This window comes from Rhea americana, unplaced genomic scaffold, assembly GCF_003343005.1.
Source record: "Rhea americana isolate MKP2758 unplaced genomic scaffold, rheAme1 scaffold_353, whole genome shotgun sequence".
NCBI classification, from domain to species: domain Eukaryota; kingdom Metazoa; phylum Chordata; class Aves; order Rheiformes; family Rheidae; genus Rhea; species Rhea americana.
Genome location: NW_028186483.1, coordinates 37,031 through 64,606, shown reverse-complemented (window position 1 = coordinate 64,606; position 27,576 = coordinate 37,031). Strand labels below are relative to the sequence as shown.

Here is a 27,576-nt window from a genome sequence, read left to right as displayed (position 1 = left end):
GCTTGCATGACAAATTCAGCTTGGTAAAATATGAGCCGTATTATTCTTACTAGGAAACCCAAGAACTTTACATCCAAAATACAAAGAACTTGTATCTGAAATACCAGCCCTCCTAATAAAACGTTCGGAGGTTATAAAAAAACTATTACAACATGAAGGATTTTGACAATCATTCTTCCTGAATTCCTCCTCTTCACCCTTTAAGGTACTATAAACAGACCACTAGTGTTATTAAAGTTGTAGCTTAATACAATTGACCCTAAATGATAATCTTACTATCTTTAAAGGAATAAATAGTCCTTGTTTTTTCCTCACTTTAAGGCAGGAGCTTTAGTTTCTTCTTTACCCTCAGAACTGCAGAATTATGCTTACTTCCCAAACAACACTACAGTTGCCCCACACAGTTGGCTTGCTTTGTACAGCCTGACATTCAAAGACAGAGGCTAACTTTCTTTCCCAAACCACWTCTCCCACTTCACCATTCTGCCAAGCCTCTGGTGTTTTCTCTTCCTACCTGAACAGTATAACTTTGCTGTTTCCAAGCTTGCAAAACATGCCAGGAGCAAAGAAAAAATAGAGAAAAAAAAATGGGCATCTGAGACTAGTTTTCTACACAGCAACCATCAAAACTGCTAGTCAGAACTGGAATGGTGCCTGAGGACTGGAAGAAAGTCAGTGTCACTCCAGTCTTTCAAAAGGGCAAGAAAGAGGACCCGGGCAACTACAAGCCGTTCAGCCTCACCTCCATCCCTGGAAAGGTGATGCAACAGCTCATTCTGGATGTCATCTCCAGACATACGGAGGAAAAGAAGGTGATCAGGAGTAGCCAGTGTGAATTCACCAAGGGGAAATCCTGCTTAACCAATCTGGTAGCCTTCTATGATGGAGTGACAGATTGGGTAGATGAGGGGAGAGCAGTGGATGTTGTCTACCCTGACTTCAGCAAGGCTTTTGACACTGTCTCCTATAACATCCTCCTAGGCAAGCTCAGGAGGTGTGGGTTAGAGGATTAGACAGTGAGGTGGACTGAGAACTGGCCGAAAGGTAGAGCTCAGAGAGTTGTCCTCAGCAGCACAGAGTCTAGTTGGAAGCCTGGGGCTCTGGCTACTGACCCAGAGCTCAGTACTGGGTCCTATCTTGTTCAACTTATTCATCAATAACCGGGATGAAGAGACCGAGTGCCTCCTCAGCAAGTTTGCTGATACCAAGCTGGGAGGAGTGGCTGAAACCCCGGAAGGCTGTACTGCCATCCAGAGAGACCTTGACAGGCTGGAGAGTTGAGCAGAGAACCACCTCATGACCTTCAACAAAGGCAAATGCACCTAGGCTGGGGGCTGACCAGCTGGAAAGCATCTCTGCGGAGAAGGACCTGGGAGTGSTGATGGATAACAAGTTGACTCTGAGCCAGCAATGTGCCCAAGGCCAGTGGTATTCTGGGGTGCATTAGGAAGAGTGTTGCCAGCAGGTGGAGGGAGGTGATCCTGCCCCTCTACTCAGCCCTGGGGAGGCCTCATCTYGACTACTGCATCCAGTTCTGGGCTCCCCAGTACAAGAGAGACATGGAGCTACTGGAGAGAGTCCAACATAGGGCTACAAAGATGATCAGAAGGCTGGAGCATCTGCCCTATGAGGAAAGGCTGCAAGAGCTGGGCCTGTTTAGCCTGGGGAAGAAAAGACTGTGAAGGGATCTTATCAATGTGTATAAGTATCTGAAGGGAGGGTGTCAAGAAGATGGGGTGAGACTCTTGTCAGTAGTGCCATGCAATAGGAAAAGAGGTAAGGGGCACAAACTGAAACACAGGAAGTTCTGTGTGAATATGAGGAAGAACTTCTTTGCTGCAAGTGTGACAGAGCACTGGACCAGGTTGTCCAGAGAGGCTGTGGAGTCTCCTTCTCTGGAGATATTCAAAACCTGCCTGGACATGATCTTGTCTAACATGCTCAAGGTGACCCTGCTTGAACAGGAGGGTTGGACTAGGTGATGTCCTGAGGTCCCTTCCAACCTCAACCATTCTGYAATGCTGTTCATTTCCACCTGAGCTACAGGTTCGTGACAGGAAAGAGTTTGGCTTGATCTGTGCCTAACTGAATGTAGGCTCTGCTCATATGAGTTCCAGACATAGGAGAACATGCACATTTTTGGGAGGAGGGGAAATCTTCAGTAGATGTCCCTTGTGGCAAATCCCACCATTTCCTTCCTTCTAATAAAAACTGACATATTTATTATTTAACTAATGGTATCTACCCTTTGATTTGAAGGCCCAGTAACTTTTCTGTGCTCTAACTCTTGCTGAAGACAGAAATGCAGCTTTAAGCAGCTAAGAAGCTCTCCCTGTATCTTCACAGATCTATGAGCAAGAGAAGAAAGGAAAATACAAAATGACGTGATTATTCCCCAAACATGAACCACAACTTTATTCACAAGGTTGGTTCTTTTCAGTAGAATAAAAAAGCTAAGCCAAAGACCAGCTTTTTCCTCTCCCACTTCTGTTCTTAAACTAAAGTTCTTTCTTCACTGAACTTTACGAAAGCTCTTGATACTGAAGGGCACATACTATGTCTGGTAGAGGATTTAAGTAGAGAATAATAGTCATACGTATCATATGTCATTTAGTCCCACCTGCTGCAGAGTCAGCTGAGGAGGACAGCTTTTACTTGACCACATTCAGCTCTAGCAAAGACACAAAACCAAGTCTTTTGGATTTTTTTGGTTATCACAAAGATATAACCTGAAAACGCATCCTGAGGAACATACCACAAGGAAGTTATTCTGGACACTTACCTCTTCAATAGTTTCATCTTGTGGGGTTGCTGCACTATCATCAGAGTCCTTCTGAGAACCTGCATCCGCACTTTTACGAACCTCTCTGCTCTTCTTATGCTTATGGGCCAGTTTTTTGACATGCCCATCTGCTTTTCCACTGCTAAGACGCCTCACGGGACTGGTGAGCCATTTTCTCAAAGTGTTKCCAGGGCGTTTGGGGCCAGGGGAGCTCTGTGCACCAATCATGTGKGGTTGAAGTGATGTTACTGAAGCAGGAGGACTGGCATCATTACTGGAGACTGAAAGGGAGTCTGAGAAAAGAAGAAGGGGAACGTTTTAAAGTGGAAATACTGATAAGTAAAAAAGCAATGCAAAGAACACACATAATAATAATAATACGTTTGTGTAATAATTCCGCCCCACCAGTTTATCCTGGGAAAGCCCCAAAGGCATTTCTGCCTCTTGTAAGGCAAAGACAGATGTAATTTGCTGAGTGGTAACATAGCATTAAGTATTGTAGATCATATCACTGCTTATCAAAACTAATTGTATATGCCTGCCAACCATTTATGCCRCTTGAAACTAGATGGAAAATATAGGAGAACTATAAGCCTTGTTAGAAGCCTGCACCAATCTCCCAAAGATGACCTGCAACTTACTATGCTCAGTACAAAACACATGACTTGGGCAGTTTTATGGWCGTTAACAGAAGCCTATTTTAAAGACTGAAGAAGTGCCTAAATTATTTAGAAGTATCCTGGCCTTCACAACTATCTGTGCTTCATACTGTAAGTGGCCACYCACACATAAGCAGAGTTGATAGGCTTACAATAGTCAAGCATTCAAGCAAAGGGTGCCAGACTGCCATATGGATGAACAAGGAGTTCCTGGCAAAACTCAAATAGAAGAAGGAAGTGTACAGAAGGTGGAAGCAGGGACAGGTCACCTGGGAGGAATCGAGGGATGTTGTCTGAGTAGGCAGGGATGGGGCCAGGAAGGCCAAGGCCCATTTGGAGTTTAACCTGGCAAGAGATGTCAAGGACAACAAAAAGGACTTCTTTAAATACATCGAGAACAAAATGAGAACTAGGGAAATTGTGGGTGCACTGCTGAAAGGGGCAGGGGCCCTGGTGAAAAGGATACAGAAAAGGCAGGGATACTGCAGGCCTTCAGTATGCCTCAGACTTTACTGGTAGGACTAAACCCTTCAGGAATCCCAGGCCCTGGAGTTCAGGGAGAAAGTCTGGAGAAATAAGACATTCCCTTGAGGGAGGAGGACCGGAGTAGGGGTCACTCAAGTAAATAGGACGTACACAAGTCCATTGGCCCTGATCGGATGCACCAACGAGTGCCGAGGCAGCTGGCTGATGGCACTGCAAGGGTACTCTCAATCATCTTGGAAAGGTCATGATGATCAGGAGAGGTGTCTGAGGACTGCAAGAAAGCAAATGTAACTCCAGTCTTCAGAAAGGGCAAGAAGGAGGACCCAGCATCAGTCAGTCTCAACTCAGTACCTGGACAGGTGATGGAACAGCTCATTCTGGACACCTTTATAAGCATATAAAGGATAAGAAAGTGGTAAGAAGTAGTCAGCATGGATTCACAAAAGGCAGCTCAGGCTTAACCAACCTGACAGCCTTCTCAGGAATGACTGGGTAGGGTAGATAAGGTGAGAGCAGTGGATATTGTCTACCTTGGCTTCAGTAAGGCTTTTGACATTGTCCCATAACATCCTCAAAGGCAAGCTGAGGACATATGGGCTAGATAAGAAGATAGTAAGGTGGCCTGAAAAATGGCAGAGCTCAGAGGGTTGTGATCAGTGGCACAAAGTCTAGTTGGAGGCCTCTTGATAGCAGTGCCCCTCAGGGGTCAATCCTCGCTCCAGTATTGCTCAGCTTATTCATCAATGTCCTGGATGAAGAGAAAGAGTTTACTCTCAGCAAGTTTGCTATGGTACAAAACTGGCGGGAGTGGCTGATACACCAGAATACTGTGCCGCCATTCAGAGGGACATCAGCAGGCTGGAAAGATGGGTAATGCAGTTCAATCAAGGGAAGTATAGAGTCCTGCACCTGGGGAAGAATAACCGCCTGAACCAGTACAGACTAGAGGCTGGCCTGCTGGAGAGCAGCTCTCCAAAGAAGGAGCTGGGAGTGCTGGTGGACAACAAGTTGACCATGAGCCACCAATGTGCCCCTGTGGCCAAGAAAGCCAATGGTCTCCTGGGGTGCATTAGGAAGAGCATTTCCAGTAGTCACCTAGAAGGAATTTGACACTGGTCAAGGGAAGTGATCCTCCCCTTCTACTCAGCCTTGGTGAGGTCACACCTGCAGTGCTGTGTCCAGGTCTAGGCTTCCCAGTATAAGAGAGATATGAAGCTACTGGAGTGAGTCCAGTGGAGAATCACTAAGATGATGAAGGGACTGGAGCCATCTCTCATAGGAGGAAAGGCTGAGAGAGCTTGGATTGTGGAAGAGGGAGAAGGAGAGGGACTGAGAGAGGTTGTTATCAATGCATTTAAGTATCTGAAGYGAGGGTGTTAAGAGGATGGGGCCACACTCTTTTTATTGGTGCCCAGTGACAGGATTAGAGGCAATGGGTACAAACTGAAACATAAGAAGCTTCATCTGAATATGAGGAAAAACGCGGTTTACTGTGAGGGTGACCGAGTACTGGAACAGGTTGCCCAGAGAGGTTGTGGAGTCTCAATCCTTGGAGACAGTGTAATACTTTCAGGACAGGGTCCTGGGCAACATGCTCTAGGTCACTCTGTTTGAGCAGGAGGGATGGACCAGATTATCTTTAAAGGACCCTTCCAGCCTCAACTATTTTACGATTCATTAAGTGGCTGTCCATACCTCCTCATATGAATATATATTCATATTTAGCATTGTTGCCATTCATTTGGTAGTAGAGTATAAATTTAACACATCATTTAATTATACAAAAGAACATCCCCATTTATTCTTTTCATGTGTGCTGTTTTGAGCATGGACATGAAGAGCTAAAAATTTAGCCTCAATGAGATAAGTAAAATTTTGCAAATCACGAGAGTATTAGAAACACTGTAATTAATTTCATTATTTATTTATTTCCCCCATCCTAGGGAAAGAAGGAAGAAGAATCAAGAGAATTGTTAAATAACTATTTCTTTTTCTTTATTCTTCTGGAAGCTTTTTAAAAAAGCTATTTAAAAGCCCATTTGATCAAATCTCAGGATCAGCAGTATTTCTTTGCATGACAATGCCTGAAATTCTTTAGTCAAACAAAGAAAATACTTTTCCCAAGCCATAGTTATTTGTGCATGAGGTCAATATTACTTTCCCACCAAAGCGCCTGTCAGTGTTTATGATAAACACCCACTGGGTGAGCTATTGCTAGACTATATATTGCTCCCTCAATCCAACGCAGTGCTTTTTCACCAACAGTACTCTCTTCATAAAAACATACTATTTTTAGGCACATTCACTTAACACTGCTCCTACGAATATTATCTACCATTAGCATTTTTAAAAGGCCCTGCTAGGGTGTCAAGAATGCTTTTTTTCTGTGTTTGCGCTATTGTAGATAGATCAGTTTATATAAGGAAGACATAAATTATGTTTTGTTGAATTTTTCTACTGCTGGAAATTTAATGTAGTGTTTGCATTCCTCCCCCAAGTTTGACACAGATTGGCGTGTCAGCCCTTCAGGCAGCCATTCCGTAAGAGGGATATTGCCAATCTAATCAGTCAGAGTTTAATTTTTTTAGGATAATACAATCATGGTCTTGCAGCAATAGATTTCACTGCAAATGCCCAGCTGCTTTAGATCTACACAGAAGTATGTGAGGCTGCGCTGCTTCCATAGAGCACTAAGTGCACATTATGGCTTAGAAGCCACAACTGAGGTGGCGAAAGGGACACAGAATAGGAAGGTAACAAGACTTTTTATTTTTCCTTCAAGCTATTCCAAAGAGGCTTAACTCAAAGAATGCAAATTACAGAGGAAAAAAAAAAAGAAAAAAAAAAGAAAGAAATACTAGCATTCTTTCCTTGGAATACAGATTTGCGACCTAACTATCAGGCTGTATGTCAACATTTTTCTTTGTCTTAATAAAACCCAAACTGCCTCCATTAACAAGCCTATGACCATTAAAATACTTTGGCTCTGATGCTCACATCTCCTGTAAGCTGCATTGTGTGAACACATACATAACAGTAACTCCCATTAACCAACACTTTCATCATGCTTCCATAAAATAAAAGAATAAGATAAACTTCATGACAAAATATGCCTTCAGTCCAACAAACTAGATACTAATACTTTAAAGCAAGTCACTTGGAATTAGGATGCATCTATAAAATTATTACCTAGCCACTGCTTTAATTGTGCTGCACAAGGATAAGCTGACTTCCTGGGACACTGTTAACCCAGTTTCAAGGCCTTAAGTAATGGCTAATATAAAAAAGCAGGCGCATAATTACACTACTCAGCTTTGTCTCTAAATACTGGGCTACTGGTGCTCCAGAACTACCACACGCTTCTCTTGGCCAACATAAGGAAACATAAAGAAGCAATTAATTACCTACAACAATAGTTTCCATCTTGTCATCTGAGGAACCATCCAGTCCCATGGATTACTTAAGGCTCCTTAGTACATACGTAAGAAAAACAAGCCTACTAGCTATCAGCATCCATATCTTTTTTTTTTTTTTTTTTTTTTTTAATAATGTTTCTTTCTCAAAAAAAAAAAAAAAAAAAATCAAAATAAAATACTTCCCAACCATCTGCAAGCCCTCCCTAGGGATACAAACAATCTCCTATTAAACTTTTGTAAGAAGTTAGTTTGACTGCCCTTTTACCCAACTCAACTTTACTTTTACTGTACCATTTATCTTTTAATTTTTCATTTCAGAAATCAAAGCAAACATCAATATATGGGTATTTTAATAAATACTTTTCTGCAACTATGCTAATGGAAGACAAAAGAACAAAAGGCAGTGCTGGTGTTCTTGTAAATAAGTTTCTTCAAGCACAAACAAAATGTTTTGCTTTAAAGACTCCCAAGCTATTATCATTGCTCAGCCAAGTTTATCTTTTGTTTGTACATATTTTTCAAGTGCTAGTGACAGTCCGCACAAATTCCTTCTACAAATAAAATAGAACACTTTTCCTTGTTTATAGAAGAAATATGATTATTGAGCCTTCACACTGAAATTCCTTATGTACTAATCATTCCATATCTTTCTATCTGTTGCATTTTTTCCTCTACAGTTACTCCTTCCTAAATAAGAAAAACAGCAGTCTGTGGTAACTCATTGCATAAGATTTATCTTTATATAAGTTGGCTTGTCCCTAACCACCTAAAAGCCTATAGTTAGTAAAAACTTTTCATTAATCCAAACTGTGGTCCACCTCCTCAAGTTCTCCCCTGTCCTTTCAACAGCCAACATTTGGTTACTCATTTTCTTGTAAAACCAAGCAACCTAAATCAGAGCCCCCAAACTGTGGGAGAACAGTACAATTGCCCAACCACACTCTTGCTGTGCCACTCGTACTCCTAAACCAAGCCAGGCTGTGGGCAGGAGGAGGAAAGAAAACCAAGAGAAATGCATTAGCTTTACTGCAAGTGAAGAGGATCTAAGTGAACAAGGTTAGCCAGACATGTATCACAGAACATACTTCAGCCATACCCTCCTACACAGCATCAGTTTTCATATGGCATGCAGCAAGCAATTGCACCTCGTCTTMTTGCTCGCATGATTTAATATGAAATACTTCTAAAGTTTTATTAGGTCTTGAAGGAATCACAAAAGTGGACAGAGTGTAAGGAGCACACTAAAAAGACAGCACTATTCCAGTCTGCTCATGTTCTTTCTTTCTTGTTTTCTTTTCAGTAAATAAATAAATAAATAAATAAATAAAACAATACTTTCCACATGAAAGCACTGTGGGAGAAGGAAAAGCTTAAAGTCAACAAAAATACCGCACTATCATATATGCATCAATTTCAATATTGAATTTTGTAAAAAAAAAAAAAAGTAGCACTGGAAAAATAATCATCTGCCTTAACCCAAATCAGCCCACTGGTCTCTTCAGAGCTCAGACCTGACTTTTTCCTCCTCCTTCTGCATTTGCCTAACACACCTCAACAGCTTTACAGATCAATGTTAATATTCAGTACAAGTAGTCCACGTAAGTGTTTTTCTGTTGGGAYGCTTTACCATTCACAAGTCCACTCTCTCATCTCGTTCCAGCTCACAGGAGTCCAGATTCTGTAATTCTCACTCCTACATGTTTACTCTGCAGATCACTTTCCCAAACCAAAGGTTAAAATAGTTGGGTACCATCACAGAAAAAGTGACTAGGTGCTCAAGTTCATGTATTTGGGTAGATGCACTGCCAGATCTAAAGGTTAGGGGACACCAATATCCAGTATAGGCATTTTTAAGAGCGCAGGAAGACCTTTAACCCTTACTGTGAGAAAAGCTGCATAGGTGTGTCTTATTTCCCCTCTACCCCATCACTGTATACCATATATTTTTCTATACAATAAGGGACACAGTTTGATTGATTACTCTGCTTGGGAATGTTTACACTGAAGTTGGTCTCACTGGGTTTATGACTACATAGCAAATTGTTTTTCTAGGGTTGCTCAAGCATATTTTATCACTAGAATAGGCTAAGGGGAAAAAAGGAGTATTCAAAACTAAACCAAGAATAGTATGGACTTTTAAAACCAAAACAGATGGATTAAATTTGGGGAATGCTAACCCCAACTGCTTCGAGTACAATAAACTTTCCTGTGAGTGTCAGATTCTCTTTTAGAAACAGATAAATGCAACAGATGGTCATCTTGGGGTGGAGGGGAACCCCAAGTATGTAACAATCACTCATAGCTTCACCAATCCAAAAAGAAACCATCAAATGTATTAAAATTACTATCCACTGAAGCACAGTCACTCCTGCAGCTTTGTAATTCAATGACAAATTTTAAGAAACTAATGATTGGGCTTTGTTTTATAATCCATAGCCACAACAAGAAGAGAAGGCATTTAATTTCCACTTCTCTTGGAGTAAAACCACACATGTTACTCTGTTGGTGAGGTCAGAGAGTTCCCTGAGAGTCCATAAATATATTTTGGAAGTAAAAGAATCAGGGCAGGCAGCATGGGTTCTGACCCTCTCAAACTAGCAGATAAAGTTACCTCCAATGAACAGACAAATTCTTCAAACTTGAAGGGAAATGAGAACACTCATTCTACTCTCAGCATTGCTAACACTAGAAACATGCACATCTGTGATTAATAAACTTTTTTTCCCCTAAAAAATAAATCAGCCATGCTGAGCTAGTTGATGATTTGAAAGCCTCTGCTTTGTATTAACTATTTCCATATTGCAGTTTTTGGAGTTTTAGTATCTACAGGAGAGCAAGAGGCTACAGAACCCCCACCTACCTAGAGGATCAAGTCAGGTCTACATGATGCCTTCTCTGCGCCACCTAAATGCTGCAATGCCAAAAATAAAAACATTTTGCTCTCTCTGGACTATGAAACAGCATGGGACATGGAACAAAGCAAATCCTCACTGACAGGTCCCCTCTACAGGCCTGCCATCCCCCAGAAAACTTTCAGGACCCAAGAGTCCACAAAACCCATCACACCCTGCAATTACCCAGCTCATCAGGCAGATCTGCAGCAGGTACCTTACAAATGTTTGGGAACCAGAGTGATCCACTGATCCAGAAAGCAGGGAACACAATCTAGACTGATGTACTTCCTTGCTAGTTTAATATATAAATTGGAAACAGCTACTACTCAGTGATCTCCCAAGCCCATATCTAGCTACAGACAAACATACGCCAACCTAAGCCAAGATAACATACTGCCAGAAGAAGCAAAAGATTGTTCACAATAGAAGTCCATAAAACCCCACCCAAATATACTGCCATCATTTAGTTATTAGATGAGATGAAGAAAGTTTGAAGGAGAGACGGCTTATTTTATTCAAGGACATACACATGCGTAGCTTCTGTCTCTGGCTGGCTTTTGGAGCAAGAGGCAATCAATCTGCCCTGCCTGAAACCATGCAGAACTTTTGTACACAGCAAGAATTTTATTCCTCTCCTGCTGAGTATCCTCTTTAGGTTACCCGCGCTGAATATTTTTTGTAAATCAATACTGGAATACACATCAAAGGATATTAGATGTGTTTCAACTTTAACAAGCCACTACAAAAGCTACAATTTAAAGACAATGCAGCTTTATTTTTAATAGGCTCACAGATGTGGAATTTTCCCCACGCTCTTTGGGAAGTATGAGTTTCACTTATGATATAAAGATAGTGCAATGACTTTCAGGAAAATTATTTAGAAAAATCACAAAATGTAGGAAAGTTATTATTCAATACATACAGAACACACTTCATTCACATTCATATTCTGAGTAGAAGAAACACACTCACTATTCACCTCTGCTCAGCAAGTCTTCCTTGCCTTTTATTTCAAGTTATGTACTATGTTGTAATATATTTTGTAACATTCACTGCAGGTGTGTATACATGAAATTAGTTCAATTCCTTAGCATACCTTCCCAGATTAAGTAGTTATCTGTATTAATTGTGACTAATATGAATACCATTCCAGGGCACTTAGAGTTAAATGTATTCCATGACAAATAGTCTTCCAAGTCACCAAAAGCTGATTGTGTTAAGATCAAATACACTGGCACTCTAYGCTCAAGGCTAGATTCAGATTCTCTTAATGAGAACAAGACACCGAGCAGCCCCACAACATTGTCTGTAATTAATCCCACCTCAAGAGAGAGGTTGTCATCTCTGTAACTTCCAACAGTCTTACTGAAACAGAGAAAATTCACCCAATAGACATATTTGTAACAGCACTAGAGAAAGGAATGAAGAAAATCTCTGACCAAGTGAAAACGGATCATAATGTGCATGAGTTAGAAAGTTATTAGCATACGCCTGAAGGGCTTAACACATTTTTATCTTATAACTGTTTAATGATTCTTTCTTCTTTTTTTCTTTTTCTNTTTTTTTTTTTTTTGAATATCCTCTCCTACCTTCCTACTCAGTTGAAAATCAAGGTCTTATCCTCGAACTCTAGTAATTCCACATGCATCACTGCTTGCACACACAGAGAGCTAAAAACATATCACGGTTAGCTATAAACTAAACACCAACAAAATTTAGATGCAAAAAAGCCTCCTCACGATTGCTGGACAGTTTTGCATCTGTGCTTTCTTTCTTTTTTTTTCTTTTAAACAAGAAAAAGGTATGATATTGTGCCAGTAAAAAATTTTCGCAGGCAAACAGAAGTATTTTGTTTGTGCTCCCTGGAATTCAGACCACGGGGATACAGAAACCCAAACCTCAATCTTGAATATTTCTGTAAGGACAAGGCAGCACTATAGAAGGGGAGAGTGGACTTAGAGGAGCATTTTGTTCTTTCCAGTAAGCTGTTATTTTCTTTTGAGAAGAAATATATTCCAGGTCACAAGTAGTAAGTACTAAAAGTTACACTGTTGAGATTCTGCTTCACAGTTTGTGAAAACCACATGCTTTTAAAAGATTAATCTCAGCTTCCTCATGTGCAGTGTACATATTAACGAGTAATGTCTTGATTTAATCGATCAATTCTCTTGGTCATCTGCTTGCTGAATCTGRGACAGCTCTATCTATGTGCCTGGTAGGACATGTCAAGGACAGATGTCAGTTATAGTTTGACAGTCAAGTCCTTGTACTATGCAATTAACTCCGTTAAGTACAACAAATAAACCACCCTCTATTATTTCTCTAGAGATGAAAGCATGAGCTCTCATCATTTTACTATGACTATCTCACCCTAGAAGTAACGCTGCGGTGCCTTTCTATAAATCACATATCGTACAGGGATTTGCAAGCTTTTACAGAAGAACTAACAAACAGAAGCCCACATTATAAATTTAAGATCAAGTTCTCTCCTTGCCATGTGCTGTCTCCAGGGAATTTCTGCAGGTCAGCTTAGGCCATCAGTTACCTATGTTCTTGTGCATTTTGCCTGTGATGCCAGATATGTGATATAATTTTACATCACTGTGAAGCAAAGTAGAGTATTAAACATACCCTGTGGAGCTGCAACAGGCAAGATTTTCATCTATAGCTTCATTAGTTACACACAAAGTTCATTCTCTGGTTGGGCTGACATATAGACTAATGTAGAATACCAAAGTGACACTCCTCTTTCACTAAATAATTGTAGTCCAGTCCAAGCAGAGGAAAAAAAAAAAGTTGTGAGTAAGCAAAAACAAAACAAAACGTTTTTCTACATCAGAAAGCAAGTTTCCCCACAGCATCCATGCAATTTTCCTGCTTCCTTTGAACACTGGCTTTTAAAATCTCACTGAGATACTTCTCGAAGTCTCAACTATGCCACTCATTATCAAAGTGCGAGCATTTTGGAGCCTTACTGCAGAGTGACATACATTTTTTTAAAAAATCTTCTTYACATACTTTTTATTTTTTTAATTTTTGCTGATGTCCTGCATGGGCAATCTTTAACTACTTTTAGACAACCAAATTAGAAAAAGGTCAGACATAGGCATGCCTCATCCGTTCCTTTCTCTAAAAGGAAGGAAGTACCAGAAGCTGAGTCCCGGGAACTGCTCTGGTCTAAGCACAGCTCTGTTGCCCTGAGCTCAGCCTAGCATGGGACAGTTGCCCATAGCCTCTTCCCTTCTCTGCTCCCCACTAGCATTGCTGCGTATCCATCTGGCATGCCAGCTCAGAAAGCTGCTAGGTGGCACAGGACAGCCACTAAGCAGTGGAAGCATCAGCTTCCAATTGCTCCAAGTTATRGCACTTGCAGGGGAGCTTGTAGAGAGCAGGGACATCTCAGCCAGACAAGAAGGAAAGCAGGGAGAGCAGAAACGCAGGTCCCAGCTTGCAGCCTGCGCCAGTGCTTGAGACACCAGATGAAGTTTTGGTGATTGCTGACAAGCCATTTGTCTTGTGTGTGTTGCGTGTGACCTGCTTTTGAAGAGCCACGCCATGCGATGCTAGGAGCAAAGATGCAGCTCCCTTGTTGCTAGAGAGAGCTACTCATCATGTACTGCAAAGAAAATCATGTATTTATACAAGATCCGTGATAGTACTTTCAGTTTTTATTAACTGTACAGTCCATATTTATCTGAGTTGTAGAATTTTATCATCTGCTCCTTTAATTTGCACTGTGAAATAATTTTTCCCTCTGAAATGGATGAAAGTGAGTGCCAGCTACAGAAACACAGTTACGAAGCAGTGTATCAACTTCCTTGATATACTGTGCACGTCGGTCTAGAAGGGGAAGATAGGAACAGACAGATATGCAACAAAAACATTCATATCAAGAGAGATAACAGGATAGTTAACCAAAAGCAAAAAGGTGCCTCTAGCAAGGCTTCAACTCTACAGGAAAGCAGAGTAAGACATGGAGGAGGGAAGCGAGAGAAGCAAGGCTGCAGGAACTGCATTAGCAAGAATCATGATCTCAGACATCATTAAAARTAACACATGCCATGCTGCCCTGCGCAAAAGCCCCACACTGCAAAGTCTCCAAAAGGAAGGAATTTATCCTTTGCAGATTTTAAAACATCCTCCACCACTCCAACAGGAAGGCTGCATGTTAACTATGTTATTGCAAGAAAGTTTGAGCAAGTCTGATCTCCAAAGCAAGTGTGGGATACACAGCTCTATTAGCACACCTTTGAAATCCAAAATACACATGCAGATAGGAAGGAAATAGGCTTCCACCACCCTAATATAAGCAATAAAAACAAACTTCACAATTGGGAGATTCAGAAAAGGATGGTACATAAAAACAGTATAGCTGCTGAGCCAGAAGACTGAAAAAAACCTGAGCAAGTGTAACCTCTGCCAGATGCTTACAAATGAGTCTGGCTTTTAGCGAAAGATGGAAGTAGATGGATGTAGTTTATCAACTCTCTCTTCCAAATGCATTAAAAAAATTCCTACATACAAGAACAACTCCAACAATGTTAACAAAATCAAGAGAATATATGTGATAAGAGTCAATAAACAGATACTTTGAAACATGGAGGGTAGATATTGATAATAATAGCTAAGCATATCTTCAAGGCTATTAGTAAAGATAACTGCAAAGAGAGAAACAATACTTGGTGAGTAAGGTGGTATCCAGTCTTGAGTTGCAGGAGCAAAGAACACAAAAGAAATAGTTTAATGCAATTTAATTAGTTAAAAAAAATATTAGACTACTTGTACTAGAAGAATGCTCACGTTGCCACTTCTTTTTACCTCATGCAGTTACATATAACCTAAACACACATACTAATCGAACAACAAATTTAACGGTGTTTTTTTTTCYGGCTTCTTGATTCAAAGCAGAAGAGTTCATTAAAACAACTGGCGATTGTTTGGAGCCACAGCTTTAGCAACAGCTGTGCAAACACATCCATCTCAAGTCAGGAACTCGGCCATGACCTTAATAATAATAGCCTCATAATGTTTAGCTCCGGGGCTATTGTAACAGCTTTGGCCATTTTTTCTTCCCAAATGTTTTACTGTTGCAGCCCTCAAAAAAAATAAATCGAGCAGGCAATTAAGGGAGCCAGGAGYGAAGATGGAATGGCTGAAGCGCTGGCAGATTTGTCCTCCAAAATTACTGTACAAGAGAGACTTTTCCTCCTTCTCTAACTGAATCTAGTGTTATGAACTGGATTTCCCAATGCCTCCCTGCAGTGCGGAGGGCCGCCGCTGCCCGTGCGCGCTACCTAGGGTGGCAGCGAGCACCTGGCAGCCCCTGGGGCTGGCGCAGCTCCCTGCCTGGCCTGGCTGCAGGCGAGGGCAGGCAGCTTCCTCTGCTGCCTGGTCCAGCACAGCAACTGCGATATCAGGAGCAGACCTGGACGACAGTGATTGGAAATGGAGCCAGTTTTAAACTTTTTATCTTCTCCTGCCAGTGTAACCTGAGCTGCGCAACAGGAACACATGTGATTTTAATAAAGGTTGGTCATACTGGATTTTTTTTTTTTTCCTTAAAAAACCCCGCAGTCTCACAGCCAAAGCTGACTAGCAGGCAGCCACTGAAAGTCGTAACAGCAAATCTCTGTATGGGTGCCGTCAGGACAAAGTATCACAAGACGCTGTGGAGAAAGAAGGTATCCTCCCCTCAAAACACAGAGTTTCATCAACATTGAATAAAGAAGTTGAATGACTTAAAARGATAATGCGTTAAAAAGAAAGCTCCCTTGTATAAATGTATTTTAAAACAAGCAAACTGAAAATTTTTGGAGACTGGGCCATTTAAAATATATTAACTTCACAGTACACTGAGTACTAAAAAAAAGAATCTGTGTCCTTGCCTCATGCTTTAACCTGATCACAGCCCCTTCAGCGATAACACACGCATTGCTAGGTTCCCTTTGGCATGATCTAGCCCAAACCACAAAAGAAAATGCTATGTTTTGCCATGCCGCTTTTCTGTCTTTTTTGTTTCCTTCAGTTGTTCCCAGCAAAGGCTCAGAAGAGAGCCACTGTCGCGAGCGGCCCCAGCCGTGCTGCCGCCGCAGCCTCGGTTCCCAGCATGGCTCCCCAGCTCCTGCTGGGAGCGGGTGCTGCCTACGGGGGAAGTGACGTGGCAAGAGCCGGGGAGAGCTCTCCACAGCCCGCTGGAGAAAAAAGAAATAAAAAGGGAAAGAAAAACAGCAGCACCCCTTCTCTTGAAAGGCATTAAGGTAGAATTCTTCCTTTTTGCTTTAATTAGCCACATGGCGGGGAATCTGTGCCAATAATAATTTAGATACAAGAATTATTGTTACAGTAATTAATTCACATTTTTTTTTGTTATGGATTCAACTGTTAAGCCTAAATTTGGTGCGGAGGAGGGGAAGTTATTTGAAAGAAACAAGATAATGAATTTAATTAAATTCTGTGCCTTTTTCTATTGGGAAAAAAAATCCTCTTTTTCTTTTGGTCAAGCCCCAACATCTCCTACAATGTATCCTGACCTCTCTCAAGCTCTCTTCTTGGAGCAAATTACTGCACTAAGAGTCTAGGGATACACTTTATTATTTTTATTTAATCATTCATTCAAGAAGATTGATTAGAGGTGCTCAGTCCCATGCTCAATGCTAGGAAACAAAAAATATAAATGGTTTAACAAATATACTTTTCTACTCTCTGTGAAGAAAGCCCATCTTTACAGTGGAAGAATGTTATTGACGCCTTTTTTTCCAAGCAGGATGGCATATACTTATGCTATCTAAATTCCTTTCTTCTCACTACCTCCACTAAAGAAGGGAAAGTCAGAGCAAGCTCCTTGTAGCCACATTCAAAGGGAGACTATGAACACACCGTTCATTACTCGCCTAGCAATGAGCACCTAGAGGACATCTCCACTGTGTAAAGCAACAGCTCATTCTTACATTGTTGCCTCACTGAAGTAATGCGTTTAAAATACAGCTGCAACAAAACACGAGATAAAYCAAGTTGAAGATAAGAACTGGTGCATCCCTGCTGTGCTCAGGTTCAGCCCGTCCATTTGATAACAGACTTTCAAGCATGATACAAAGCTCTGTGTGTCAGATGTTTTGTTACACTTGGGGGACCTGTGTGGTGTTGACTTCTCAGGTTCCATCACTTTTTTAAGTTAAGTCTATGAGTTTTTGACTACTTAAATAATAATTCTGAACATGCTTCATTAATGATAAATAGAGACATAGTCATCATACAAAACCCCCAAATACTTACATTAAAAACTACACTTTTTTTCTTACTATGGAAATAGCTTTACAAATCCTTACTACATAAAGTTTACATTACAAATCAAATTATATTTCCTTCAGGATATCTTACATTTTCCTTTTTATATCTTTCAAAAAAATCCCATAAAGCCAGGAGTTGAGTAGTTGGTTTGAAATAGAGATACCATAGCGGACCAGACCCATTTTAAATTCCCAAATTTTCATGCAATACTTATATGGATTCAGAGTGGAGGGAGCAGAGGCAGAAGGAGGTCTGTGGCCAACTCCATATACACATCCAATCTGCACTGCGGCTGAATCCTGGCATATTTTATGAAGCAAGTAACCCACCTGATAGTTACATGAATGAAAACATGGTAATTTCAGGACACTGAAATGATATATCTGAACTATAAGAGACAAAAATTAGGTGCACTTCAGATCAAAACATGGGTAACAGGGAGAAGAATCTTGTCAGTTCACTCTGAGCAAAAATACCGTGCCTTAAATCTTTAGAACGTTATTATTCATCAGCAAAGACAGTTAGGAAAGGACATCAGTGCATCTCTTGCACAAGCTCCTACATTTGAAACACTATTTCTGAGGGGTGCAAGAGTGGGAGGTATAAAGTCTTCTGCTGGCTCAACTGCCTGGTGCAGCTGCCTACGCCATGGCGAGGGCTGAAGCAGTTGGAGCACACGTACCACATTTTCCTGGGGGAAATAAGCCAGCAGTAACTCACTGTTAACCTGGGTTTCAGGTTTGCTCACCTTGAAACAGCATCTTCAGATACTCTTACAAGTTGTGCAGCCTGGAAATTGCAAGAACAGCAAGGAAGGACATGTGGGTCAGGTGAGCAATACGACAGAGCATGTAAACACACAGCTGACAGATGTGCTCAGTTGCAGGAGGATTTTTGTTGCATGCTTGCATGCTCTTTCTTGGTGGAGATGGGAAAGAGCTTACAGAACATACTTAACAGCTTCCATCTGTATTCTGAAAGAATAGACTCTCAAAGTGTGGAGGTGGATCGAAGCCAAGAATTACACCAACCCATTAGTAATACCGGACTCTCCCATTGCATCCTTTGAGTCCGGTCCTCAGAGACCCTTTATCCTCTCTTGGACACCATTTGCTAACAATTACTCTATAGTAAAAGCATCCTGTTTTATGGATGAATTATTTCTTTGGCTTGATATAGCATAAAATGATATGAAAGAGGAAGAAGAAAGCCAGTTTGATTCATATACATTCTTTTAAGTTATCTGTTGCAAATATATTAAGTAACGTAATAAATGTATTTCTTCAAAAGTAAATGACAGCTCTCCCTACTCCTACCTTTCCTTCTTCAAACCAGTCCCCTGATAGTTAATAACTTCAGGATAAATTTTGGTTCTGTAGATTTATTCCCTGGATTTCATCCATGAGATTTGCCTCTCAAATTTCCCAAGTGAAACAGACTCACGTGATCCACTTAGGGACTGAAATGCACACATTTATTGTTTCTTCTGGCTAATAAGATAACTGAAAAAAGATGTTATCATTTCCAATATTCAGCTCCGGAGTGGAACTACTCAATACTCTCTCCAGCCAGATAACCATAAGCAACTCTGCTGTTTAGCCACACTTGTCTCAAATGCAGTGCATTTTTAAGTTACAGGAATGGGTGGAATTACCACGAGAACTGGTTTCCTCCTGACTGTCTGGAAACCATTGCTTTCTCCAATTGATGTCAGCTAAACACAAAAATACAACATTTGTTAGTTTAATTTCAGTAGTTTCTTGCCAATTCATTACTGAAAGTCTCATTTTCTTCTCCCTAAATCTGAATGCATTTGTCTTCCTCAATCTTCAGAAATAAGTGTTTCGGGGGGAGGGTAAACCTCTCAGATCATTGAATTAAACAGGAATACATTGTTATCAATTTCACTACATACACCCTAACAGTTTAATGAAGAACAAACCAAACTTTTTAATTTCTTAAAATTCTTAGGCAAAGTCAAAGCCTCATTTGAAGACTTCTATCAGTCTTGGTACATTCTGAATATTCAACCTAAAGTCAAATCGCCAGTTTTAAGTTTACAGTGGCCAAAAACACTAAATATCTGATTTTGCTCTTTCTAGTTCAAGTGATGACCCAGCTACAGTAATGTCGGGTCATGCAAGAAAGCTTTGTTCCCCTACTGTGTATCATAGAGTATCATAGAATTGGTAAGGTTGCAAGGACCTCTGGAGATCATCTAGTCCAACCCTCAAGAAAGGCTACTGAGCCTTCTTACAACATGGTTTCTACATGTGGACATCTGTTTTTAAGAAATAGAAAGAACAATGAAAAATGTTTGTGAAATCACATATGCTTGACCAAGACAACTTCATACATGTCTTTATGATCTTAATTGAGGTAATAATGATGTAAAGCATCTCACTCCTCAGGATTGGTTACAATTAGCATTTTAAAAAGCATGATTTGTAAAAATTCTTTGAAGTAAAAGCAGATAGATCTCAGTCTGACTAATTGCTGCAGCAATAGGAGTGAAAATGAAGCAAACCTGCTCCAGTGAAGACAGAAAAATACAAAGCAACACTACAGGAGAGAAGACTCGAGACTTACCATGCCACTGATGGACCTCCAGCTGACTGGCTTCATACCACTCAGGGCGAGCTTTTGCTGTAAAACAGTTTGCTGCAAAGCATTCTGCCTACCAATTATTATTTGCAGCTGACTCTGCTCATCCCCCATCTCCAAAATACTCTGTACTTGTTTGTATCTAAAAACTGTCATAATCATTGTCTTAGGAAGTGATTACACTGCACTGGGAGCAACTGAAAGCATCCTGAGGACTTAGCTCTATTGCTGGGATCAGTGAGTGCAGCTTGCTTATGGTAACTTGCTTCGGCTGGTACTCTGATGCCCCACTCCCTTCTGAGAGTTATTTCCATCCCACTGACATGCGACCTCATCTTCAATTGCACTCTACAAGATCACTTTCCATTACATCCTTGATTTCACGTTTATATTCCCTCTACCATCCTCCCTCTCCTCTTGGTCAATCCATAACAGCAATTTGGCTGCTAACAAATGATAGCCTATAACCTGCCATTTGCTGCCTGTTCTAGGCATATGCTGACAACATACAGCACAGGTATGTAAGACTTGAACTGAGCTGCAAATGACTTTCTTCTGAAAAGCAATCATCCCACCATCATCCATGGCAATGCTTTGGAGGCATTGCAGACTGCTACATATGAGAATCCAGCTAGCTCTGGAGCAACAGTGGAAATAACAAAGACAAGTATTGCTTCCTGTTAAAATTATGATAGAGGAGGAGACTCAACAACATTTAACATTATATCCCTCTCTTCTCCAGCCAGAACTGAAACACTGTTGCTTTTATCCAGTTCACTACATTTCGCTATCAGTGATGTCTCTAAAAAATTTCATGCAGACCAATTCGTTTCCCAGCCCACCCTTTCCTTCCAGCACTATTCCCAAAATGTTACTTTTCAACAATAATTCAACAGAAATAACTAAGAAATACTAAGAAATCTACAATCCTGGGCTTAACAGTAACATTGTAGGAAAACTTCTAGTAAGCTTTTAAAATAAATTACTACGAATAATATTTCACAGAGCAAGAGTTACCATTTTTAATCTCCACAGTTCAACTGAAAATAAATACATGCATTTCAACTTCCCTTTTTTCTGAAAAAGCTTACTGTACAGTTGCCCAGGAGCTCAGAGCAGATTCACTCCATAAGTACCCCTTTTGACATATAGGTCCTTTCTGCTATACTCCACACTTTTCAAACTGGGGTCAAAAGGCAAAGGAGAGCAGAGGCAGAGAGAACCGGAGGGGAAAAAATATACTATGACCCTATCATTTGAAAATCTCTCCCCCCCCAACCTTGTTATTTATATGATACATATTTATACCTAAATCCAGGATCCAGTACTTGCAGCCGCTTGGCTGGCCATTGCCGCAGCAGGAAGGATTTACAGGGTGAAGAGAATCCAGCGCATCGATCTGTTTAATCTCGTTTGGCATAGCGAGCGGGTGGCTCCTCTGATACTCAMAGCTGAAAAATACCTATTTGCTTGCACACTAGCAAGGTGCTGCAGGTTCTGCTGAAGATGTTCGCAGGGATATCATTAAAAGCAGGGCCATCAGACTGAGGAAGCTGCTGCTCCCTCCAGCCTGGTGTAGCCTGCTGCTCTGCCTCCAGAGAAGTCTGCACTGCTGGGGATGCTCTCCTCTGACTCACCAAGCTCTGCTCCAGGCTTTAAATTCACATGTGGGAATAGCCAGATGCAGCACATTACACTCTACCGTAACTACCCTAACTGAGGCTCAAGCATAATCTTGAGAAAAATATAGTAAACCAGACAGTCGCCTTCTCAGCCTTCAGAAAAGATATAGTCTAGCATATTGTAAACCTTTATAGTAATCAGAACACACAAAAAAACAACCTTTAACACCTCTGTTCACTTTACAGTGCATAGTCCTTTAGCTAAAGCAAGAAGAAATACAGAAAAGGCAGACATTTTGCTGTCAGCTAAAGCAGCATTTACCCCAAAATTTTCATTTTCTTTGATAAAGTCTGTACCAAAGAACAAATTCTGGCCTCATGTTCACCTTTTCTGGAGTCTTATTTGTGAAAAAATAAAGCCCCAGACATAGCCCCTTCTCCCCCTTTTGGTAAATTAATTTGAAACCTTGCCCTGGTTTAAAGTACATTTCGGATCTATTCACCTTTAAGCTATTATTCTGCAAGATAAATTACTAATTTATCATTCTGTCTCCCTGTTCAGTAAACTGAAACCACATGTATTTTTTTTAATCCAATGCATTCTTCACCTAGAACACCACATCAGCATTTGTCCATAACTATTTATTATTTCTTTAGCTTCAGGAATTTGTTAGATGCTTCATAAACTTAAAAAAGATGTTTGTATTTTTCTCCTGAACACCTCATCATCTATTTTTAGAAAATATAACATAAAGCTGCAATATTTAAGCAGTTCAGTAGATAGATAAACAGCTCTGAAGCCAAAGTAAGGATTAATTTCTTGCAAAAACAGTAATTAAATGCTTACAAAGTGTTATGGAAAAAATAGCCTTAAAATGAGATTCAATGAACAGTGCTTCAAAAGAGACAGGCTTGCAGTATGAAAGAAGAAAATAAGGACAGCAAGGAAGTTGTCAATGACAAAAGCACAAACAGCGCTGTAATACAACATAAGTAATGCAAGAACAGGTAGGAACTGTATGCAGAACSTGTAGAGCCTCAAAGCAGAGAAGGCTCACTATTAGCACCTTACACAAATTAGTTACACGCATGTTAACTTGTTTCCGATACTAAGAAGCTGTGTGCACCATATCCCTGAGATTAAAATACTTCTCTCTTCATATTTCTACAGAAAGCCATTCTAAATTCTGAATTAATTTTCTCCTTCATGGCCTCCTACACTGAAACTATTAATCTTTGATCCTTAACATTCTTCTTCTAACCCAAGGTGATTTTCATCAAATACTGAATTCTTAAGTGAAAAATGTTGCCCTCTCCCTACAAAACCAATTCCCCCCCCCAAAAAAAGACCTTTCCTCAGCATATGTGATTTTTATAGTATAGTTGGTGAGACTTACACTTAGGCAAGCTTATTCTTCATGAAACTGTTAAACATCTGAAAATGATTCTTAAGTTTCCAGTTGTTAAGAAAAACAACAACTGAAATAACCACTTTCTCTACTCCCCCAATAGTTCCCACACACATTAAGTATACTGAAGAACATCCAGCTACTCTTACTTACAGTTACATATACAAATCTTAGCTAAGTTTTAGAGAATTTAATGAAATTACTAGTATAGCTTTCAAATATTCATTTCCGTTTGTAAGAAAACTTCTAAGACATAGGTCAGAATTCATACATCCAACTTCTTTTTTTAAAACTGCATATAGATTGAACTTAAAGCAATAACAAATATGCAAGACAACATTTACAATGCTATTGGAGTCACATCATTTGTAGCTTGCTATGGCAATTAATTCTTTCTTTCCTACTCAAATTGAGCACCATCATTTGCAGCTTTTGCTTTGGCCCCTTTTATTCTCAAAAGACAAACCTGAAATTGAGAGAGGAAATATGACCACATGAACCACTACACACACTGTATTTCACAGGTTAATTGGTTAAGAGGAATAGATCAAGGATACAAGTTGTTATCAACATATAGGGTTGTCATAAAAAGCACTTGCTCCACAGCAATTTTGAAGTCGAGCCAGCGGACTCCACCTTAACTCACAGCAGGGTGATCATGGTTATTAGGCAAGAATATGATTCAAAAACATCTTGTGCATAAGCTGAAAGAATAACTACAACTGCCTTATGGTCCACTGATTAGAGACAGAAAACTTGGACGTGCCATTTTTCCTGCTGAAAGATAAGCAAAAGAGATACCACATCACAATCATACCATATTTCTTAAATTAACATGCAGGGACCATTGTTTAGTAGCATTATCATCCTAGATTAGCCTTAAATACCCGAATATATACACATACATATGTGTGTATGTGTGTGTGTGTGTGTATGTATATATATATATATATATATATATATATATCTCAAAATTCTCAGTTTCCATCTGCAACAGTGACCAGTATCACTATAAGTAACTCTAAGCACAAACAAGCAGCCTATTAATGCCTTTCTGCAGTTTAGTTCAGGCTCTGCCACAAAGCCCTCTTTGTCCTTCAGCCCTGGCAAGGTTTTGGTATGCTAGACCCTAACCTGTATCAGCACTCCCCGCCTGCTAAAGTGCTCTTCCTCTCACTCCTCGTCTCAGCTATTTTTTTGCAAAAAGTCATCTTCGGTAATAAAGCACCAGTCAAGCAATCTGAATTCAGCTAGCAAGAAAGGGTCTACGTGGAGTACAACTTTAGGCCAAACCAAGGCTGGGCAGAGAGCCTCAGCTCAGTGCAGAACACCTTTGATTACGTGGCATGTTCAGCACAGTGGCACTRAGTTGCACTTACCTTCATCCTCTACTTAAATATTTTTAGAAACGAGACAAATGGGAGAATATACCTTGATGGGATTCACAAAGAAAGTACTCAGATCCCAACCTAGGCAGTTTGACAGCATCTAAAATAAAAATAGTTATTTTTTGCTTTGAAAACTGTTAAGTATTAACTATTCTTTCTCTTTACATGTGTAAAGCTGAAGTGTATTTTCTTGGCTAAACATTTCGTATTGCTTTCCTTTAAAAAACAGACAGTTATCAGGCTGATTCGTTGAAGTGAAGTACTAATGAAAGGCCCTTCAGACCCCTAGCAGTTTAAGACACTTCTCAGTTGCTTAAAACTGTAACAAAGTGTCCAGGTTAAAATTTTTTATACCAACAGCTCCTTCATAAAGATTTAAAAATTGCAGTCAAAACAGCTCTGTTTTTCAAGACAGCAGTTTGAAAGAGAGAGATAGCATCCGAATGAGTAAACAAAGATAAAGCAAAAACCCCAGAGTTACCCCTSCGGGGAGCATGGTACATCCTCAGTGAATAACATAGCACACACTCTGCAGGGTTCATGTGAATGAAGCATCCCATATCTGTATGTATTAAGGATGTGAAGGAATGGGATCAGCTTTCTACAGTTAATTTTCGGGCTCACTGGTGGACCATGTCAGACAGAGCAAGCAGTTTAAGGCAGGAGCCTTAATAAATCACAACTTGTCAATCACTACCATTTATGGTCAAATTAACCTGCCRCATGTTCAGCTTTTGACAGCTACCAACTGCTGCCTGCCCTGTCCAAAACCACTCTTTGCCATGGTATTAACTTCCCTATGGAAGAGCTATGGCTGTTGGTACTACTAGCCTTTTATGCAAGAATGGAAATATTCATCCCTTTAACATTTTGTTTAAGGTGACAATTGGAGTTCAATTGACTGCATTTCTCATACTCAGAAACATTTGTATGCTAATAGAAACAACATCTTAACCTATATTTGAATGGGGATAACCAGCATTCCAATCTAATCCTTGTAAGACCTTATTACTTTCTGTGGCTACTCAGGCAAAGTAAGCAAAACAAGAAATGGAAGATAATAAAATGTTGAAGTTCCATTTTCAAGCATCTMTTTAGTTTGCTTCAGGGCTTGAGAAAGAAGATCTTACTGAACAGTCAACCTTTCTTCCTTAATGTCTACCTTTTTGGAAGAAGAAGAAAAGGTTTCAAAGGCTGTAATGGGGGAAAAAATGCTTTAAAAGTCAATGCCATCCTTGAGCAAAACTCAGTGTGTTCCTCTCTGGAATCTTCCTCATCATATTCTAGGCATTCCACCTACAAAAGCAACTTAGGTACTTGGAAACCAGTGCTACAAGGTATTTAGAAAATTCTTATTCATCTTGGAAGTGGAGAAACATGCACAAGAGAGCTGGAGTTAACAAAAAAAAAAAAAAAAAAAAAAAAGGTGAGTATTTATTCAGTTTGGTGAGCATCTAAACGCCACCATTTCAAAACCATTTTTGAAGACAGCTGCAAGACAAATTCTTGCATCATCTGGATATGCACAGTTCTAATAATTTTGAACTGTGCTTCTCCAGCTGGGAGAAAAAGGATTTAGAAATTCCCAAGGTTGTACAGGACCAAAGACTATCCATATCTGAGATCCAAAGTTGGACAGATATCTAGAACTACCAAAATTCTTAAATTCCTACAATTCCCATTTAAATAAAGCCGGCAGCCCTTGCACACTAATCCTATCCTGGGCAAGCCAGACTCTACCTCACACTGGAATATGATTACACAACCAAAAATATTGTAGAACAGCAAAAATATATCAATAAATAAATCTGAGGCTAAGTCTTCCAAGGTGAGCTCTCACACTGAGATTAAAATTCTGACAGGAGCCTAACTTTGGCTTTTCCCTGGTACACAGTGTGCCCATAGTCTAAACACTTGGAGCACAGCTGCCTTGCTAGGATCTAGTTTCTTCAGCTCCATACACAAAGATCATCCTGTTCACGGGAAATGCTCCCCCTGCGCCTCAGTCTCCCAGATAACAGTGCCGGTCTGCAAGGAGCGGAATCGGGAGAACAGTGGCCCTTTCGGCTTGCATTCAGCATGTTATTTCCTGCCCTTTACTTCCAGCCCTGCCAGCTGCCAAAAACCCTTTAAATTGAATCAGTTAGAAATGGCATTTTTGCGGTGAATTGTGTGAACCTCCTTAATTTGCGATTTCCAAGAACTCCTTTCGACATACTGTGGCATTTCAATGGGGGGTGAGGGAGGTGGTGGAAGGGGGTAGGGCAGCCTGCATGTTTTTATGTTTGAGCCATCTCATTAAATATTTAAAATGGTAAACTTGGGGAAATTATTTCCTGATTGACGGTAAAAGCGTTATTTTCAGCTGGGTGTTTCACAACCTTCCTTTTTACATCTAGGGTAAAGCATTTGTCAAGAGCAGCTGATACCAAGTCACCAAAGTACTCAGGAATTAATTAAGGATATTGGGAAATGAAGCATTTATACAACTATTTAGTGATCAAGCCCAGGATCTAAACAAGTCCTTCCTGTCTCCAGCTTTGCAGAACATGCCCTAAACTGTAGTAAGAGAATGTCAAAAGGTACATGACACTGTAAATTCCTTCTCATCTTAATCATTAGGCTATTGTTTTATTGAGTTTAATTCTGTCCCATGCTGCAACCAAGGAACTGGGGCATGTATACCACTCCCAAGAATGAAGGGGCCTTTCAAAGAAATGACGAGGCATTTGGTGTCCCTGCTCTTCTGTTTATCTGGAAAAGCTTTGGGAAAATTCTGACTCCTCAGCACAGTCATCGCTGCAGAATGCCAAATCAGCTTGAAGGATCCCAGCCACTGTCAGCAAAACCACAACAAACCAACTTCAGATAATTCAAACAAAATCTTTTGGAGGGATCCAAGGAATGTTGTTCTACATATACTCGCTGCTTAGCCAGGGGTGGGAGGGGAGAGGAAAAGTGCTACGCCTCGTCTCTACATTGGAGAAATCACAGAAAGAGCCTTCCAGTGAGAAATATTTGCTTTCCCA

General features: G+C 40.3%; 1 protein-coding gene across 1 annotated transcript in view; it reads right to left on the bottom strand.

The window, feature by feature from the left end:
• TRIO (trio Rho guanine nucleotide exchange factor) overlaps positions 1–27,576 on the bottom strand; it is a gene marked incomplete at its 5' end in the record, with an annotated part of 101,333 nt that overhangs the window by 36,776 nt on the left and 36,981 nt on the right. The window contains one exon of the mRNA XM_085311993.1: positions 2,783–3,075. Coding sequence (XP_085168119.1) covers positions 2,783–3,075 — 293 coding nt within the window. The remainder of the gene's footprint in view (positions 1–2,782; positions 3,076–27,576) is intronic.